Source organism: Micropterus salmoides, unplaced genomic scaffold (genome assembly GCF_014851395.1).
Source record: "Micropterus salmoides isolate LMB-PRFRI ecotype aquatic unplaced genomic scaffold, ASM1485139v1 Ms_hic_scaffold_15, whole genome shotgun sequence".
Lineage (NCBI taxonomy): Eukaryota > Metazoa > Chordata > Actinopteri > Centrarchiformes > Centrarchidae > Micropterus > Micropterus salmoides.
In genome coordinates, this window is record NW_024040596.1 from 29,166,972 (window position 1) to 29,187,453 (window position 20,482).

The 20,482-nt window shown below is 40.3% G+C and overlaps 1 protein-coding gene across 5 annotated transcripts in view; it reads left to right on the forward strand.

The window, feature by feature from the left end:
• LOC119903399 (leucine-rich repeat and calponin homology domain-containing protein 1-like) overlaps window positions 1-20,482 on the forward strand; it is a 107,481-nt gene that overhangs the window by 45,183 nt on the left and 41,816 nt on the right. For all 5 annotated transcript variants that reach the window (XM_038719532.1, XM_038719531.1, XM_038719533.1 and 2 more), the window contains exons 2-6: window positions 2,133-2,277; window positions 7,318-7,444; window positions 9,677-9,782; window positions 18,651-18,787; window positions 19,925-20,055. In XM_038719532.1, coding sequence (XP_038575460.1) covers window positions 2,133-2,277; window positions 7,318-7,444; window positions 9,677-9,782; window positions 18,651-18,787; window positions 19,925-20,055 — 646 coding nt within the window. The remainder of the gene's footprint in view (window positions 1-2,132; window positions 2,278-7,317; window positions 7,445-9,676; window positions 9,783-18,650; window positions 18,788-19,924; window positions 20,056-20,482) is intronic.

Genomic DNA, 20,482 nt, shown 5'->3' on the forward strand with positions numbered 1-20,482 from the left:
TGATCTTCTGCCTTTTTGGTATAGGTGGCTCACGTCCTCTTCACAGATCTTGAGTGCAGGTGAGAGGTCAGAGGGGGAAGGTGCCTGTTTGAAGGTGACTGTATGTTCACGCCACAGACGTTTGCCCTTCAGCGAGGTACGCCTCTTGCGTTCTGTCAACATTACATTATCAATTAACATAAATAATACATTTTTTGGCATTTGTTAATCGATTCAGAATCTTCCAAGTCCGCATCGCGATGCATCTAAGAATCAATTTTTCTCTCCCACCCCTACTGCTGACAGTCTTTGTGCTAAGCTAGGCTAACCGGGTCCTGTATCTCTCTCTGTACCGGACACACAAGATGAAACTAATCCAGGTGTATTTTGTAAACAAGTGGTTCACATGCAAAGCATGTCCGGGTCATTGACTGAAAGGGGTTGGAGGTCTGTTCAGTGAAGTGTTTTATGTCTTGATGAGAAAGGAGATGCCTGAAATACTATTACGGCTGCAGTGTTGGTTACCAGCAGTGTAGTCTGTGCAGACTGGAGGAAGTGATTCCAGAACACAGATGATTAGAGGGAGAAGCTGACTGATGCACGATGGTCTGACAGATATTCAGACGTGGCTTTTGCTTTGTACCGCCTTGTTGGAGTTTAAAGTATCTTAAGTGTTTGAATCTCAACACTGAAACAACATGAGAGAGCTTCTCCACGATTGTTGCCTCCAGAGGAAATGAACTCTCGGTCTGCTCTTGCTCCGTTAACAAAACAAATGTGTTTTTAAGAGTTCAGCTTCACTGGAACAATGTGGTGTAATTGGCCTGACATTTTTCGGCCTTATTTGGCAGGAAGTGAAATCACCAGTCCTGGCCTTCAGCGGCTGAGTGTGACAACTGCTGCTGCACTGCCATACACGTTAAAAAGAAAGTGCTTGTTAGTTTACTTTATACAACACATTGACGTGCACTCAGTCTCCGGTTTATTAGGGACACCTAGCAGAAACGAATGCAGTCTAATCCAACAGTCCTGCAGTAAATCCTCCTTCATGAAGGTTTGAGTGTTTTAAAAAGTAGTTTGATCATTTAGGAGGCTGTAGTTTGTAGGGATTACAGCTGCAACGATTAGTCTGTTTATCAACTATTAAAATAATTGCCAACTATTTTGATTATTGATTAATCGTTCTTCATTTTTCAGTCATTTTTCTAAAAACATGTCCAGCTTCTGTAATCTTAATATTTCTGGTTTCTTTGCTCCTCTAGGACAGTAAACTGAACATATTTGGGTTGTGGACAAAACAAGACATTTGAGGACGTCACCAGATTGACATTTTTCACTGATTTCTGACATTTTAGCGACCAAACAGCTAATTGATTAGTTTTGAAACTGATTGACAGATTAATCGACAAAGAAAATAATCGTTAGTTGCAGCCCTAGTAAGGATGTCACAATACCAGAATTCTCGGTACTCAATTCGATACCAAAGTAAAAATCAAAAACAAAACAATTTATCCAGTGAACTTCAACACACAGGTGTGAAATGTTTAGGAGTGGTCACTATTTATATTGGCAGTGGTTTCAGTTGTCCATTTTGAAAAACTAAACAGAACATTGATGATTGAAATGGAACGTTTTTTCAGATGGTCCCTAACTCCTCCTACAGTAACAGGAGCGTTGGACAGACATTCAGTTTTTAGCTCTGCAGACTGCATCATCATCTTTGGTGATTTTGAGATGATCCCAACTGTGAAGCGTCTGCTGAATTAGCTCTCCAACGTCCCACAACTGTGAGAAATGGAGGCTTTGACACAGAGCTGTTGAAGGTAACAGCCTTAAATATCAGACTAACATGGCGGCAGAGCTGCACCTGACTCCATCTGCCACCTGTTGGATCTCAGGTACCTACAGTGCTGTAGAAATACTAGTACTGTCATGTTTTCAGAATTTTACCGTAGTATTGGTTCTTATAAAGTCCCTACTAGTTTGTACTGCTGTTGAGTTGTATTTTTGGTAGTTTTGACCAGTTTTAGTCACAGCAAAGGTCAGGTCAGCACGCCTTGCTGGTTTCTTGAGTTCTTTCTTTACTGCCCAAGCAGACGAGTCTCTTTCTGTAACATCATTTAATGAATACTTTTGTTCTTTTCTCTCTGCAGACCTGTCGAAGAACCGGCTGACCGACGTCCCCTCAGAGGTCTGCCACCTGGTCGCCTTGGAGACACTAAACCTGTATCACAACTGCATCAGGACCATCCCGGACAGCATCATCAGCCTGCAGTCACTCACCTCCTTAAACCTCAGGTACACACACACACACACACACCTGGTGTCACCGCAGTCATACAGCGTTAGAGCATCCTTTCTCTACTGCATCAGGGAGATCATGTGGATTTTAAGAGAGGGTGTTGCATTCTGGGTATGATGCGGCAGTGTTGTTGTGAGTTTAGAAAGCTTTGTTTACTTGTACACGTGATCTGTTGACCTTCACTTGTCACCAAACAGGAAACCAGTCTCCCTACTTTATTGCAGAAATCAGCCAGACGTCTGTTGAACACTTACTTAATGCTGTTAGCTTTCTGTTACTGATGCTGCGTCATGACTGTTCACCTGCATGTTTTCATTTCTAAATAGCTGCTGAAACACTCACTGTGCTGACTAAAATATACGACATACTGTTAATAATGTTCACTGCAAAATCAGCTTCAGTAAAAGAATAATTCTGGTTTGTTACAGCTGGGCTCTTGATGGATGAATAAAGGTTGAAATAAACCAGAATTATCCTCTAATTTGATCGACTAAATGTTGTCCATGTTGTTTTAGCTGTGGTGTGTGTGTGTGTGTGTGTGTGTGCGCTGCTGTCAGATTTGTGCCTCCAGTGCAACATTAGACTGAATCAGAGTGACGAAGCAAAAACAAAACAGTGTCATTGTCCTTTACTGTGAGCAGACAGTGTATTGTGTGTCGGCTTACGGCCGCAGCGCTTTCTCTGTTCTGACCGTCTGAGCTGCTCTACAACTCTTTGTGTGTGTGTGTGTGTGTGTGTTGTACCATCAGTGCTGCAAAGCAACACACAGCTGGCTTTCATTGGACTGTTAATAAACTCAAAAAACACACACACACCTACACACAGTCCTGTACTCTGTCAGATGGTGTTTAAAAGTCAAGGTGTTCCCTTGTGAGACTCTACAGGTGACATGTGACTGTTTTTAAATGAGACTGATCAGAAAACTAAGTGTATATTTTTAAATGAGCTGTTATTCTGATCAGATGTATTTGTGGTGACGCTGCATCAAAGGTTGAATTTATGAATCGATTAGTTGATCAACAAAATGAACCCGCAACTGTTGTGATAATCGAATAGGCAGCTGGTTTCAGCTTCCTGTGTTTTAAATCACAGTAAACTGAATGTCTTTGAGTTTTGTTAGTTGGACCAAGCAAAGCAGTGAAGATGTCACCTTACTCATTAGGGCAGCGGTTCTCAAATTGGGGGGTTGGACCACTTTGAGGTGGCATAGAGCCATTGCAGGGGTGGCGTGAATGATCACGGGAAAAATATGGAGGGGAGCTAAGTTGAATGAAAGTGATTTATGTAGGGAAATAAATAAAAAATGCGAATGTGCTGATTCGTTTAATTATTTTATTTCAAAATGGCTCCTTTTTTATTTGTTCCTCCCCCAATATTATTAATGATAGATAATAATCTGTTTATGTGGGGTCAAAAAATCTTAATCAGCAATACTAACAATAAAAGCTTCATTTGTGTAGCTCCTTTAATGCAGCCAAAGTGCTTTACAAAACAATAATAATAATAAATGTTAATCATGATAACACCCATAAAACAGGAAAGAAATGATGGAAATAGCAAACATAGACAAGGAGCACAGTACACAATAAAATCCGGATTAATTCTCTTCTTTCAACCATCATATTTTTATCTTTAGTGAATCAGACCGTTTTCCTCTCAGCTCCACACCTGCAGTCAGCAGAGAATGAATCCATTATTATAGATCGACACGCTGATAAGAAGCAGTATGTTATGGAGTAAGCACACTGGCGCGCACACACACACACACACACACACACACACACACACACACACACACACACACACACACACACACACACACACACACACACACACACACACACAGTGTTTTCCAGTCCTGGTGCGATCACTGAGTAAATTAGTGATTTAATGAATGATCAATTTAATTAGGCTTTTAAATGCTTATCTGGTAGGAGGGTTATCAGAATGCATGAAACACCAGAGGGGTGTGTGTGTTTCAGACAGGAAGTGTGCTCCTCCTTCTTCTCCAGTAAAAATGCAGCATTTATTTTTATTATTTTTAGAGTCAAACAGTGTCACATCACATCTGAAACTGACACGTTTTGATCACTTTGATTCACTGCACTTGTGTTAAGATTGAACACTATATATATATATATATATATATATATATAATATTCATCAGTGTAGGCTGTCGTTGCGGTTGTGAATTCAAGATTCATTCATTTAGGGCTGCACATTTAATCAAAATGTTATTGAAATTGCAACATGACCAAGTGCATTATCCAAATCACAGAAGTGGCAATTAAAATAACCCTTGTACTGTAGAGCTGCAGAGATGCCCCGGCCTGCAAATCTTGTTCTCCAAATGTAAAAAATCCTGTTTGTTTGGTACAAATGTCACGTCATCATGATTTAAATAGTTTTTTTCAGTAAAAATTAAAAATTTGATGCAAAAATCACCATTTCCACTAATTGTGAATAATTTTTGGCCGTTGACTGTATTTTGTTTTTTTTTGAGTTGATTCAGTTTCATCACTACGTTAGATTATGCTTTGGTTTGGAGGCATTTCCGTCCAAACTACAAATGTCAACCTAGAGGAAAAAGTCAGGGGAACACCAAAGGCAGCAGCATTCATCCTGTGCTAACCATGAATATCAGAATCTATTTTCATAGCAGTCCCTCCAGTAGTTGTTACGGTAGGTTGTCGTCTTTAATCGCACACTGCTCATAAATCATTCTTCTGGTGAGCACGTGCCTGTTTTTAGGGACATATGCGAGTTAAATGGTCGCTCTGTAGAGCCCTCTTAGGGCGTGGATAATGAGCAGACTGCAGCGCACACAGAACACACAGAACACACTTTGTTTAAATAAATCGCACAATTGTGCGGTTATAATCACACAAGATGACATCACGATAGCAATTGCGATTAGCTTAATCGTGCAGCCCTAAGGGTAGTGTTGTCTCAAAACGACACGGATGTGGTGCACTTAGTGGAAATGACCTCCTTCTCGCTTTTTCCTCTTTTTTTTCCTTCTTCTTCTACTTCTTTGAGCACACCATCTGTGTACTGATAGTGCACTGCATTTAGCCTTGCTTGTCAGTGTGAACTCACTTATGCACTCCAAAAAGTGTGAGTATGGAAGGATGCTAATTGAGACACAGCATTGGTCTCGTTTTCTCCTAACACACAAAAACAACAGTGATGCTGTTTTACCAACCTTTATCTCAGATTTGTGTTTTGTGCAGTTTCATCAAACATGATGTGGCTTCTTTATGTGAACTGCTGCAGAAACTCACTATGTTTCCTGAATGTTATTTTCAGATCTGAATCAGAGGGGGTTTCATAGTCTTGTGGTGAATACTGGTGTGTGTGTGTGTGTGTGTGTGTGTGCTTGTGTTTCTATTTTAGTGGTCACAGATTAAAGACACTATTTGGTTTGCTTTTATTTCTACAGAACGCCCAAATTTCTTTAGAGACATAAGTTAGGAAAAAGGGGACATTAAAGTTTCAGCACAGAGGAGCTGCTCTGGACATGACTCATGAATTTATTATCAAGCGTTTAGTGAAACTTAAGAGAAGGGAATGTAAATGTAATCAGGTGGTAATACTGAGCTGCACTGACTCTGGTGTTCAGGACAAAAACCTTTGGCCTGTTTAAGAGGCCTCCAACAGGAGAAGTGACAAAGCTCTTTGTTATTATTGTACTTTGTGGGTTTCTTAGAAGTTTCAGGCATGTTATACCCATAATACAAAGTCATAAATTGCGATTTTAGGTTCAGACTTTACTCGAAGCAGAAGTATGTGGTCTGTAGAGGAAGCATCAGGGATGATGAGTCAGCAGAAGAAAGGTTCATTTAGGTTGCAGATAATTGACAAACAGTCACTCATCCTGTGTATGTGCAGCATCAGTACTGACAGGAATACATATTTATGTCATTACACAGACCTTTGAAACGTACATATGCCCCCTTCTTCACTGAATGCTAACAGCTCCATTCCGCTTCACTCTACTCGTATTCTTTGGGTTTCCATTGTGCAAACCTGGTACCCGCTACCTGGTACTTTTTCTGGTATCACCTCTGTCGAGGTTGAAAGCGAACTGAGGCGAGATGAGGCGATAGCAAAAGGTCATGTGAAAACACAGCAGACTGCTGATTGGTATGAGAGAATCAACAACAAATCTGTTTCAGAAATAACGTAGCCCTGCTGTGTGTTTACAGCTGAGCTGCTGCTGCTAACATTAGCTCAGTTTAGCTGCTCACATTGTTTTTAGTTCCCTTTGGTGTTGAGCGTTCAGGAGGTTTCTAGCGGGGGCCGAATTAGCACCGAGGTCGTCTACTCTCCAAAAAAACCAGACCCAGTCATTAAAACTTTAAAACACTGAACAAAGCAGTTTTATCCTAAGAAATGAGTGCATCTTTGGTGGACACTAAGATTGTGGCTGATCCAGGCATCAGCCGTAAAGCCTGATTCATTCCTGATCCTGGTTTTCTCAAGTTAGTGTGTACTGTGTAGCTGTACTGCATAATACAAAACAAGAAATGAAAACAGTATCTCTACCTAAACGTGCACCAAATATTATGATACGTGTGTGTGTGTGTGTGTGTGTGTATATATTATAAACATGTTTGTGTGTATGTATTATAGTTGCATCACCATTGTGTTTTAGCTGCGTTCTGACATGAGCTTCCTCGTTCCTTTTTCTGTCACGTCTCTCCATTTAATTTTAATGTTGCGTTGGAAGTAGTTTAATTGGTGGTAAAATATTCAAATGGCTCATTCTGGCTCTGCTCTCTCAATCATTTTCCTCCTTATGTCTTTAAAACCAATGTCTCTGAAATGTGTTTTCTGGGTAAACTCTTTATTATTTGTTTATTCTTTAAAAGGACATTTATCAACACTGACTGTTTCCTGAGAGCTAGTTTCGCAGCTGGTCTCCCAGATAAATCGCAGATAACAAGTGAATAGAAGTGGTTTTTAAATAGTTTGTTGCCACCGTGATGATCTTTTTTTCTTTCTTGTATAAACGAGTGCTGTTTGTGTTGCAGTCGGAACCAGCTTGGCGCTCTGCCGGCGTGTCTGTGTGGTTTACCTCTGAGAGTCCTCAACGCCAGCAACAACAAGCTGGTGAGCCTGCCGGAGACCGTGGGACAGCTACACAGCCTCATGGAGCTGGTAAGATTGCGTGTACTGTTTCTGTACTACTGTATTACTATGTACTGCATGTGTGTACATAGTAATACAGTAGTACAGAAACAGTACAAACACATGTGTGTTGCAGGTGGAAGATATATTTACATGTTGTACTTAGGTGAAAGTAGCAATATTACACTGTAATACTCTGTATAACCCATATGTAAAATTAGGGTTTTGGTTATGTTTCGTTCTTTCACTATTTCGTTTCAAAACCAAATCGGAAAAACCAAAAAACTGAACGGTGAGCCTCCTGTTTTTCTAACTTAAAACCCTATGTTGATGTTCAGGCTCACCTTAATTACATTTAATCAGTTACCGCCCTTGCCCAAGTGTATCTGCTGCAAGTTTATCAAGTGTAACACACAAAGCTACACTCATCAGACACATTAAAAATCAAAATCAACATTTTTCCGTTTTGGTTTTAAAACAGAAAAAAACACAAAAACTACTTGTTGTTTCGTTTTTCCCGGTTCGGTTTTGAAACGAAATGATCAAAGAACAAACCACACATGGATTGTTTTAAAATACTGAAATGACCCTTTGAAAAGTAAAAGTCTTTGTAATACTACTGTATCATGTATTATCCACTTATTATTATTACTACAACATTACTATTCATGTAGGTGCTCAAGCTGGTTGCTAAGTACGTTTCTATTTGATCACTAACCCTTAACAATATATCATTTTAGAAACTCATTATCTGTTTCTGTGTTAAAATTTGATCTGAGAAGTAACAGTAGTGGAGTAGAAGTATAAAGTACCTTAAAGTGGAAGTACGGTACTTGAGTAACTATACTTGGTACTTTCATTTTTATGTTTTGTTAGCTGCTCTCCAGAGGACTGTGTTGCAGTAATCAGGCTCCTCTGCCTCCAAGATATTCACAAAAACAAACGAGCAAATATTTGCACTGAAGAGACTCTTTTACACTCTGGTTTTCACCTAGAGTTGTGAATTGTGGTATTTTCCATCCATTTTTTTTTTTTAGATCTTTTATAGGATTTAAATATTTGTCTGACGTGCACTGAGAATAATGAACCCTAAATTCAGCTTATGTGGTTAATTACATTTGCCAAACAGGTTTCTCATCATATAATGACGCTCAGCACCGGATGTTGGACGAGATGTGTTATTTACTGTGAGACAACATGCATGCAGAGAAACTGCGATACTGTTCAGACCAAAGTATGTCTCCCATTTAGCTCTGGTGTTATTTGGGTGATTTGTGGAAGTGTTGGATGTCTTTTACATGAAAGTGATAAAATACCCTGATTTGTCACTGAATTGGCCAAAAGCACCTCCCCTGGGTTTTACTTACAGATTGTTTTTCAATTGAATTTAATGGAAATGTACTATATGATGGTATGCATTGATATCTTAATATCAGGGCTGGGCAATTTGGCCAAAAATGTTATCACGATAAATAACTTAATGTCAATAATTATCAGGATCATTATTTCTTTCAAGTTTAAAGGCTGCATTTTGCTCCTGAGTGAGAGTTAATTCTGTTTTTTAAACTTTTCTTTGTGGTCAGAACAAACACTTGATGCCAAACAGTGGACCACTTCACAAATCTGAGATAGATCCTTCAAAAAACACACACAAACTTTTCAGCACTTCCTGCTTCCATAATCTGGGCGGACTACTGAGTTGACTCTGCCGCTGAACGAATAGAAGACCTGCCTACAGAGAGTATGAAAGGGCGGTGAACACGGGTGGTGCGGCGTATGAATGGGCGGCGTTTGTGGGTGGTGCAACCTAAAAGGTGCAGGTTGTCATAACACATAAAATTAACTAAAATCCTTTTTCAGTCCCTTTTACTCAACAAAATAAATATCTTAGAAAAATTAAATGCTAATTTGTTTGTGATTCAGATGCATTTAATCAAACTTTTATTATATTATAACATTTGTCATATTGTTATTAAGGAAAATTAAATTGCAATAATTATCATTATTGTTTAATTGCCCAGCCCTACCTAATAAAAAAATACACAACAGAAGATTTGATCCGTATCAAGCTCACCACCAGATCCAATTCATTTAATCAGTAAATGTTTAAAAGCTACCAGCATGTTGTTCTGCAGTCACTCAGCAGTGTGTTGTCCGTCTTCACTGGAGTCGTATTTGAAATAAATCTCTGGCGTTGGGATAATGTGTAAAGAAATGCATCCAGATGATTAAACAGCTGTGTTGTTGTTTCGCCCTCTGCAGGACATCAGCTGCAACGAGATCACGGCTCTTCCTCGACATATCGGCAGACTCAAATCTTTGCGAGAACTAAACGTGCGCCGAAACCTTCTCTGCGTCCTGCCTGAAGGTGAGTCTGTGATGGAAGTGCATCGTTGTCTGGGTTGAATTTAGCCGAAATTATCCTTTCTGTACTCTTAATGTCTTAGTAGCATGTTGTCTGCTGGGTGGACAACACAGACTGTTCTTACTGTGACCCAAAGATTGGTGAGCTTTGGTTGGTTATGTTCAGAGTGTAATTTAGAAGATGCTACCATGTACTTTCTCTTCAGGTGGCTTTTAGATCAAACAGGCCCTCGTGATTTCTGTTTTAGGTTGATCCCACCTTACCTTTGGATCTCACAGGAGCGCTCCAAGAAGGAACTTCAGACACTGCTATTGCTTTTTTTGATTGTTATTGAAAAGGTCAAGTGTGGCTAACATCTGATTTGAAGACAGAAATAGAACAATCGCGTCTATATACAAGACGGGGAGCTGCCTTTAAGACCACAGAGTCCTCTGTATGCACTGCCACACCCGTCCCAGTCCCCAAAAATATACATCAGCCTCTCAGTGACTGAAGAACAGCCTGCAGTCCCCAAAAATATACTTTACAAGAACAAGCAGTGACGCAGAGATCAGCCACAAAGCTGTCATGTGGAGAGACACCACCCAGCTTTGACCGACTGGCTGCTGATTGGCTGAGGCTGGAGAGAGTCAGGCTTGTGATTGGACCAGCAGTAAAAAGTGTGTTTTCTCTGGTTTCACTATGTGATACTGTTTATATGCTATAATATATTACTGCTTAATTGATTAGGGCTGCAATGGCTTGAATTTGTAAATTTACAAAAAAAAACGACAATTAATTGATGATTAAAAAAGTTGCAGATTAATTTTCTGTTGATCAACAGATTGTTGCAGCTCTAAATCAGAGTATGAGGTCGCACTCTTTTCTCCTGCAGTGGGTTATATTTCAAATTAAATACTCTGAAACAAGCGTTGTGTGAATACAAACCATTACTCCCAGTAAGGAAGCAGTTTAAGCGGAGAATATTTCTATTTCTAGTAGGTTATTTCTTATTTCACCACTTTATTTCTACTTCATTCTCCACCTTATTTTAGTGTTTTAGTGTTCACTCACTACCTGAATCTGCTCACCTCAGCTCTGGTCTGTTGCTGCAAACACATCTGCCGAACCCAACTGTTCCTGTCTCTCTCTCCCTGTTTATGACTTTCTCCATCAGCAGTAGGTTTTATAAAGTTGCTGAAAAGACACCGAAGTCGTCTTTTGGATTTTTGTGTTTTCACAGCAGCAGGTGCACCGCGTGTGGATGAGGGTACAGTGGGTTGTTTTCATCTATTAAATCCTTGTGCAAGAAGCACAGTCTACATCTTTTACATAGGCCTACTGCCTTTACCAGAGGAGAGAGTAGCCAATACTTTAAATAGGCTAGCAGGTTTTGATTGATTTTACAAAGGTTAAAAATACGGGAGATTTACGGGGAAACATTTAAATGGGAAAAATACGGGAGAATCCCAGGGGGAAAACTGGAGGGTTGACATGAGAAGAGTAGAGAGGAGTGGGGTAATGTGAGGCTACGTTCACACAACTCCAGTTTTTAAACATTTTTATAACGAATACGATCTTCTCCGTCCACTGCAGCGTTTTAGCTGTGTATCACACTTGATCTCTGTCTATATTGAAACGACTGAAAACACACATCAAGTGGCCGTTCACGTACACTGGGCATGCGCGTGCCGGTGTAAACATGAAGCAGATGGTCTGCTCCGCAGAATTGGCGAAAGAAGAAAGTGATGCAGATGAAGAACAACACAGTTATTTTTTCTTGCATGACCGACAACAAGGTGGAACTGTTATTGAAAGCAACACGGGAGCACAAAGAGACCGTGGCAGCGGAAAACAGACTGGGAGTAAATACACAGTAAATACGGCGACATGCACAGCACAAGTGTTATTTACACAGTACAAAATATTTTAATGAAAATACCGAAACTAAAACTCATTAGCATTGTGTTTTTGCTTTGCATGACTGATATCATGACAGACTGGTGTCTGTGTTATTGTTTTATAAAGTCTCGTTTTTGCCCACCGAGTCAGCAGCGTTTTCAAACATCTTCGGATTCACTGTTTTAATGTGGACGGAGGCGGAAACGTAGCAAAAAGGTCGCCGTTTTAAAACAAAAACGGCGAGAGAGAGGCAGTCGGCTGATTGAGTGGCGCCTCTCTTTGCATCAGGAAACTCGCACTGAAGGATCAGTCTCTCTCTCTGACTGCTGTGCTGTGTGTGGGTCAAGACGATTAAACTCCGGTTGTGGGCGGCGTGTGTGGGAGATGAGTAAGACAGCGACAGTTTCACATGATCGCTCTTGCTTGTTGCTCTGCTTGTCTGATTGCTGCTCAGCTCTCATTGTAAATGATTAACTGGGCGCATCAATCGCTTCCTGTCTGAAAAAGACTTTGGTGCTAGCTAGCTTTGAAAACTGCTCAGACCGCATAGTGAAACCATTTTAGCTGCAAATTAGAAAATTTGTCTGGCGAGTGTTGCGTCATCTGATCAGCTTTTCTGATCGGCCTTTTTAGAGACCACCGATCAAACCAGTTAAGACCATTATCAGCCGATTATGATCGATCGGAGCACCCTTAAAGTTAGTCAATATGTGGAAAACAGATCTTCATTCTAGCCCTCATGTGCTTTGGAAACCAGAAGAATGAAATCACAGCTTCAAGTGGTCAAAATGAGTTTCTTCGCAGGCTGGCCACCCCTTAGTCAAAGCGTGAAGAGCTCAGACATCGGGAAGGAACCTTGAGTAGAAGTGCTGCTGGTCTTCTACTCCCACTTCTGAAGAATCCGCATCCTGCTGGAGGTCCAAGTGAACCACGTTTTCTAAACAATCCGATAACCAGTCTCAGGTGACACTCGCTGACTCTGATATTTCACCTCGTACTTCTTCGTTTGTAATGAAACTTGTAAGCAGCTTTCATTCTTTGTGAGCAGTGCACAGAGATGAAGATATATGTGATGCGTGTAAAAGCATCAGGCAGCGTTAAACCTGGGTGTTTGTCAGTCTTCCAACACGGTGGTGGGTCTTCACAGACTGGAGGACAAAGTGGAATCAGGCCTGTTGATATTCAGTCTGAATGATGGATGCCTGCAGACTGTTTTCTAAATGATTCATCCATTTTTGTCCCTGGACCTTGAATGGTCCAGCCTGTTGGGAGTTATTGCTGTATTGTCCAAACCTGACATTTGCTTGTCCCTCACTATTACGGACATGTCCTGGGTTGATTGATGAGCTTTGATCTGTCTTGGCAGCTTGATGCCACAGCGACAGGGAGGCTTGGACCGAGCAGACTGGACGGCAGCCTGACAAAGGGAGGGATGTTGTTTTTGATTTAATATCTGTTGAACTTGTGCAGACTTCTTTTCTGCTCTGCAGAGCCCTAGAAACAAGACCACCGTGACAGTTTTAGTACTTTTTAAAGGTTGGCCAAGCATGGGGTGGCCGGAGTCTAATGTTTCCTCTAAGGCAGAAACATCACCATGGCAGCAAAGATGCTTTGGTTGCACAAAACATATAACAATAACACGAAGGAATACAGAGCTGGTTACACTTCTTCGCCTTTTCTTACACAAACCAATCAAACCTGCAACCTCCCAGCGAGGCTGCAGGAATCTTCTAGTTGACAATATCATCATTCCTCAGTTAGTTAACAAGTCATTTGATGTTGTTACACTCAGCTGACGGGACAAATATTCATCACAATATCTTTGACTGATCCACCTCGCTTTATTGTGCAGGAAATGTTTGAAGGAGAAAACATGACAACTCTTCAAGTAATGCTGCTTAAAATTAGACTCTGCAACTGTCATATTGAAAGTTCACTGCACAACAAGGATGTTTCAGAAAAGCATGCTGTGGCGTGTTGGTAGATTCTTTTAGCATCAGTGGATGTAAAAGTGAGAAGCTTGCTTTGCTGCTGAGGTGTGGGAGGGGCATTCTTTAGGTTCTGAAGAGGGGTGTGACAGAAAAAGTTTGAGTAGCACTGCTCTAAACTAAGTTGTGTTAGCATTTAGCTCGCAGCCTCACAGAGCTACTGGTGTGACTGTAGAAAAGTAGTGTTATTTATATATTATAAAGTAGTTATATTTTTGATAAATTTGCAGGGCTCCGGAGTGCAACCAAAAATCTGTCTAGTGTGACAAACAAAGTTTTTTGTCAGCCACATATCTGTGTGTGGACACGTACCCACACTTTTACTTGTGTGTTGGTGTCTGTGCCGCTCTGCAGTTACACTGCCAAAACACTAGGTGGCGGTGGTATTCCTATGTTCGTTTAATCCTCCGCTAACTTGAATGGAGATTAATCGATAATCGTGCTGCTTTTCTAGACTTTTCAAACGTTATCATCCGAATGGATGGAATTCTCGTCAGTGAAACGAGTCATTTCGCAGAGATTGTTATCCGTAGGTGTTCCTGTTTACAATAATTTACATAACTGTCAATGGGTATGGGAAATGACAGAAAGTCAGAATAAACTGTTACGGCGATAAAGTTGTATATTTTGTGGCGGTGCAACCAAAAGTTAGTCTGGAGTCCTGATCTAGTAAGTATTGTAATGAGGCACTGCGTCTCTTTCTGCATTGCACTTTGGACTAAATTTAAACATTTGTCCTCGGTGACCTCGCAGCGGGAGTGATCATGTTTTTGTACATTACAATCCTGGATATGTTTTTATCTAGTAGGCGGAGAGAGGAATGTTTGCTTGTGTCTGCCCTTCCCTCCATTATGGCTGCTCAGCAGACATTATTACCGCCTACGAGGGGTTTTAATTATGAGAGGCTGTCAGGAAGAGTCTGTAACGTTGCTGTTGTCAGGATTAATGGGCTCTTCAGTGACGCATCATTGGCAGTCTGCAGGACATGACTCCCTGAATGGTTTCTTCCCACAAACCCACACACTGTGCTGTTTGTCTTAGTGCTTGTCTGAATGTTGAAGGATTCATGTAAACACACGCTCGCACGCACGCACACACACACACACACACACACAAAGACAGAAGAGTAGAGTTTATTTATAGAGTGACTAAAGCAACCAAGAATGAACACCACAATGTGTTTTACATGTATTTCATTGATTCATCGATGAAGTACTTTTTCTTGGCGGCGGCCGTTTCAGCCCTAGATTAAATGAATACTACATAGACAGATTATAGATTAATTTGCCAATTATTTTTCAGTTCATCATTTAGTCTTGCCCATCCCAGTTTCCCAGAGACAAGGTGACATCTTCAAATAGTTTTCTTTTCTTCTGACCAGCTGGATTTTATTTTAGAAAAGCATGAATTAATCACCTAATCATGTCAGCACAATATTTGGGTGTCTCTCGCCTACACTCTCAGTTACATTTGGATTCTGACAGCTCATGTTTGCTTATGGTGATTGGGAGTGACAGTTGTAAACCTCTAACTGTGTTGGCTACAAACAGCTGTGGTGTATTTAGTTATATTTACAAGTGGAGCGTGCTGAATGGTGGATAATGCAGCACATGTGTCTTTGGACATTTATTCCTTCCCCATAAAGCTGGGTGTCAGTTTTTAAGCTCAAGTTGTCTCTTCTTCTTCTTCTTCACCGCCGCCGCCGCCTCTTCCTCCACCTCCTCTACTGAAGACAAAACAGCACGTGTTTTTGACTGAAAAGAACACCTTTCTACCTCGTTCTCCTTTCTTCCTTTAGCTTTTTGGCTAGCAGCTAGCGACTTCACCAACATAAGGTCTGGCTTCTGGACTTGAACTGCCCCTCACCTGCTGCACAGTCACGCAAACATATCAAGGACAATAAAACAATTTTCGTTCTGGTAACGCAGCGTTACTTTATTAATAATTGATTAATAATTTGAAATAGTAATCTCCTACACTACTAGTTACTGGGAAAGTAAGTTACTGCACAACACTGCTCAGCGTTGTCGGCTAGAGGATGTCACACATGCTACCGTGACTTCTATCACCAGCAGCTCAGCTTTTACATTATAGATTGTAAAATGTCAGGAAGGTATGGGGGAAAAATAGATTCCCTCTAAATCTACTATAGACCCACTGTGACAGTATAAAAAAATACTCAAAATACTCTTCATGTGTTGGTGGTAGAGCTGCAGCTAATGATGATTTTACTATTCGCAGCTTCGTTAGAAGTCGTTGTGGCGTTCACACTACGTGGCTGGTCGGGGACAGAGACACACACCACAGGAGCTGACAGCGGCTCTGTCACCCGACGCTGGTCTCCAAACCACGTTTTGTCAAGAAAACACACGTGAAATGTGAAACGGGAAATGAGCGATCCTGCACACGAAACAGCTGTTTGTTATCATAAAGACGGTAATTATAAAGACATAGACTGGTTGAAAGAATGGATTAGCAGACCAGGTAGCAAGGATAGTCTGAGCTACAGAGAGAGCTGCAGGGGAGTTAAAAGGTGCAGCTCCCCGACACCCAGTTAACTCCTGACTGTGAGGTTATAGCTCACGGCCCAAAAAGGAGAACAAACAATTTTCTTCACTAGTGTAGAGATGTGAGATGACATGTCAGGTTCTCTGTGATGCTGATTCCCAGGAACCTGAAACTGTTCACCTGCTCCACCTCAGCAGACAGGAGTGTGTGTCTTTATCTATCTTTATTTTTTTCTACAATCAACGATCAGCTGCTTGTTCTGCTGACGTTGAGCAAGGAGGAAAGAAGAGTTTTAAAATGACTCTCCAGAATCATGTGGTTAACCTCACTGATGCTGCTCATGGTTAAAACACGTAAAACAAAAAGTTGCATAAGTCAAATAGAAACCTTGTCACATCTTTTTCAGCCTTCAGTGCATGTAGATCACTTGACTATAACTACCGTAAAACTTCACTTAATAGTCGAGTCCGAAATAGCTGCTGCCCCTTTTACTGGCTGGTGTGGGAACACATTTTGACACAGAAACACTGCCTCAATTTAACGCCTGGTCTGGTTTTTATAGAAGTTCTTTGGATGTTTAAAAGCTCTTAAACTCTGCCGGTTTGCCTGCTTTAGCTGCTTCTAAGCTGCTTACATCGTTAATACAAATATTAATGTTTAAACTTATGATCAATATGTCAGTATTGACATGCTACACATCATTCTCCAAAATTCAATTGTTCAGTTCAATATACTGAAACAACGAGTCCCAAAGTCTAATTTTTACAGATTTACCAGTGTAACCGACATGGTACAAGAGATGAAAAGGAAAAAAAAGTGCCGACTCTCTTTACTTTTGAAGCACTCGTTAAGTCTGAATAGGGCTGGGCAATAAAACAATAATGTCAATTATTGCAATATAATTTTTCTCTATAACAATATAATCAATGTTCAATATATCATCACAAATTATTTGGTTTAATCCATTTGAATCACAGACAAGTTAGCTCTTAATTTTTCTATTAAAATATTAATTTTGTTGAGGAAAAGGGACTGAAAAAGTATTTACTAATCATATTTGTTGAAAAAGATTTTAACATAATAGTTGTAAATGTTCTACCTCAGCTTTGTGAAGTGATCCACTGTTTGGCATAAAGTTCTTGTAACGTTCTGACCATAAAGAAAAGTTAAGCATCTGGTTTCTTTCATTTTCACTCAGGAGCAAAAATCGGCCTTTAAACTTGAAAGAAATAATGATTTGACGTATATCGTGATAATTATCAATATCGAATGATATGAAATGTTTTTATCGTGATAACATTTTTGGCCATATCGTCCAGCCCCAAGTCCAAATGTGTCCGGTGCTTGATTATTTATATTGCTTTTGTCTGTAAGGGACCACCGATCAAAGGAATCAAAACAGCTTTTCATAAATATTAATCCACGTTGTGGCTTCTGCCACACTTTTTTCATCCTGCATCCTGTTTTTGTTTTTGTTACGTTGCTGCCTTCAAAATAAAAGTGCATAAACTGTCTGTCGGAGCTATAGATCAAATAAATGACGTGCATAAAATGTTATTTGATAATTTTCACACAAGTAATAATCTGTTTGGAATACATAAACTGTTTCATAGTAGCCTATTTCAGTTTTGTGCAAGAGGAATTGAAGGCCTGTCCCAAATATAGGCAGGGTCAATTCAGTGATTTTAGCAAATAAAAGCCCAGGCTATTTTTACGTATTAGCAGGTTAAACATTAAACAGTCTCTCTTTTTTAGTTGAATTACAGCTTGGGGACTTCAGCAACAACAAAAAGAGGCGTTTATTTCCAGGTATTTTAGATCTAATGAGGAATAAAGTTCACATGAAGAGAAACAGCGAGACGCTCGTCTGCTAACAATTACCAACCTCTGAAAATAACAACAACAGCTGCATTGTTCTGTGTGATGGGAAACATGTCAGCGGTTTGAGCCATGTGAGTGTGTGAGTGCATTTTAGATTTGTAAACTTCAGCAGCAGGATTTTAACTCTTACTTGACAATAGCTTGTTTTGTTTTATGGCTCCCAGAATGTTTTGATTGATTGTAAGATTCTTGTGATCAGCTGCCACGACCTGCGTGGAAGAGCCTTAGTATAATAGGATATAATAAAAAATGCACGCGCACATGTATGCACTTATGCATACGCCATAGGCATTTATCAAGATGTAGGATTAGGGATTCGGAAGGGGGACATGATAGAAAAAAGGTTGACACCGCTGCTGTAAATGGACTGAAGAAACTCACTAGCCTTGCCACGTTAAGGCGACAAAAAATACCATTGCCTAATCCTACAAAAATAATCTTATATATTGCCAGAACAAACGTTTTATATTCTGGACAACACCATAAATGAAGTCAAACTGTGTGTCAGAAAGGCTGATTGAAATCAAATCTAAAAACTCAGAAGGAGGTGATTTGGTGGACCAAAGGTGTCTAACTAACTGATTATGTGATTATATCTGTGTTCTTCCTGCAGACCTGGCTGCCCTTCCTCTGGTGAAGTTTGACTTCTCCTGTAACAAAGTGTCGACCATCCCTGTGTGCTACAGGAAGATGAAACAGCTCCAGTCGCTCCAGTTAGAAAACAACCCACTGCAGAGTCCACCTGCACAGGTACACACACACACACACACACACACACACCCTTTGTTTGTTCCATTTCCTGTTTAGTCTCTTAGCATCTGGTGCTTTACCTTTCTTTAGTAAACACAAGTCAGATGTCTCTGTCCTGCTGCCTTCACACAGCCTGATGTCCATTTTTCTAACCTGGAGAGACACAGCCATGCTTGTTACGAGGTCATGTGACCTGAAATTGCCAGATCCACCACAGATTTCAGATTAAAAGACCGTCTTCAGCCCAGAGTTACTCTCTGTGTGAGCCAGCCTTCAACTAGCTCAGCTAGCTTAATGTGATGCAGAAGTAGCTCTGATGTTTCTGTGGTGAAAAGTATCAGGATCTCAACATGAATTAAAACATATCTTTATACCCAATGCTGTATTTAATATATATTTTATTGATTATATGGAAGAATTAGCCTGCTACACAATAAAAAGGCTCCACAGTGCTTTAGATGAAGAAATATTAACTTAATTAAACACAAACACAAAGTGAAACGAGTCGTAGGACTTCCCCGTTGTTGAAAATTTTCTGGAAATTATATTAAAAAGATATATAAAGTTTTTGTTTCACAAATATGAGGTGTTTAGTCTCATGTATTAGGCTGTGCAACTAAAGATTATTTTCATTATTGATTAATCTGTGGCTTTTTTTCCAGAAAATTGTGAAAAATGTCAATCAGTGTTTACCAAAGCTCAAAATGACGTCCTCCAATGTCTTCTTTTGTCCACAACCCAAATATATTCAGTTTACTGTCACAGAGGAGCAAAGTAACCAGAAAATATTTTTTATTTAAAAAAGGAATTAAAACGATTTATAATATCGATACAGATATCAATATGAGAGCTGTCGTTTACACACAGCTTGTTATTTAATAGCTGGAATGAAGGGTTACCTGTTATAACAACAGTATCACAGGGCAAGATATCATTTATATGCTCTGCATCATAGTTTTCTAGAGAGCCAGTCTGTGTGGACTGACCTGCATCGCCTCAGAGGTTGAAGGACAAAAGACGCTGCGGGAATGTTAAAGCCAGAGTTCAGTGACTCAGCAGTCAGGTCGCTAGGTGAGATGGTTGAAGAAGAGTAAACTGTTTCACTTCATCTGAATTTGAATCTCTTTTCTTTTTCAGATCTGTATAAAGGGTAAAGTTCACATATTCAAGTATCTGAGCATCGAGGCGTGTCGCAGTGAGAAGATGCCCGACTCTCTCTACCTGCCTGTCATCGAGCGCCTCAGCCTATCACGGCCCGCCACCGGCAGGTCAGTTTCTGTGGCAGCTTAAATATCACCCAGTGGGAAGGCGCCGTCTTCTCCATCTCATCTGCAGTAGTGCTGCAGTTGTTACCATGATGGAAAATCTCTCCTCCATCATCTGTTTGTACGAGTATCCCAGCCTTTGTCAAACCAGTAAAACTTAATGGGAACACTGTAGAATACAGTTCTGGCACGTAGAAGACTAATTGCCTCATCAATCTTTAAGCATTCTGGCAAATGAAACAAGAGCTCTGATTCAATTTTCCAAACAGTCTTCTGTAGCAGCTGCAGAGTAACCACACTAAAATGATTTTAGAAGCTTTCACATGCTGCTGACGAAGAGGTCTTTCAAAACAAATACATCTTTATTTCACTTCAAGTATCTGAGAAGATTGAGTGATGGTTTGATTATACCTTATATACAGATCCCTTC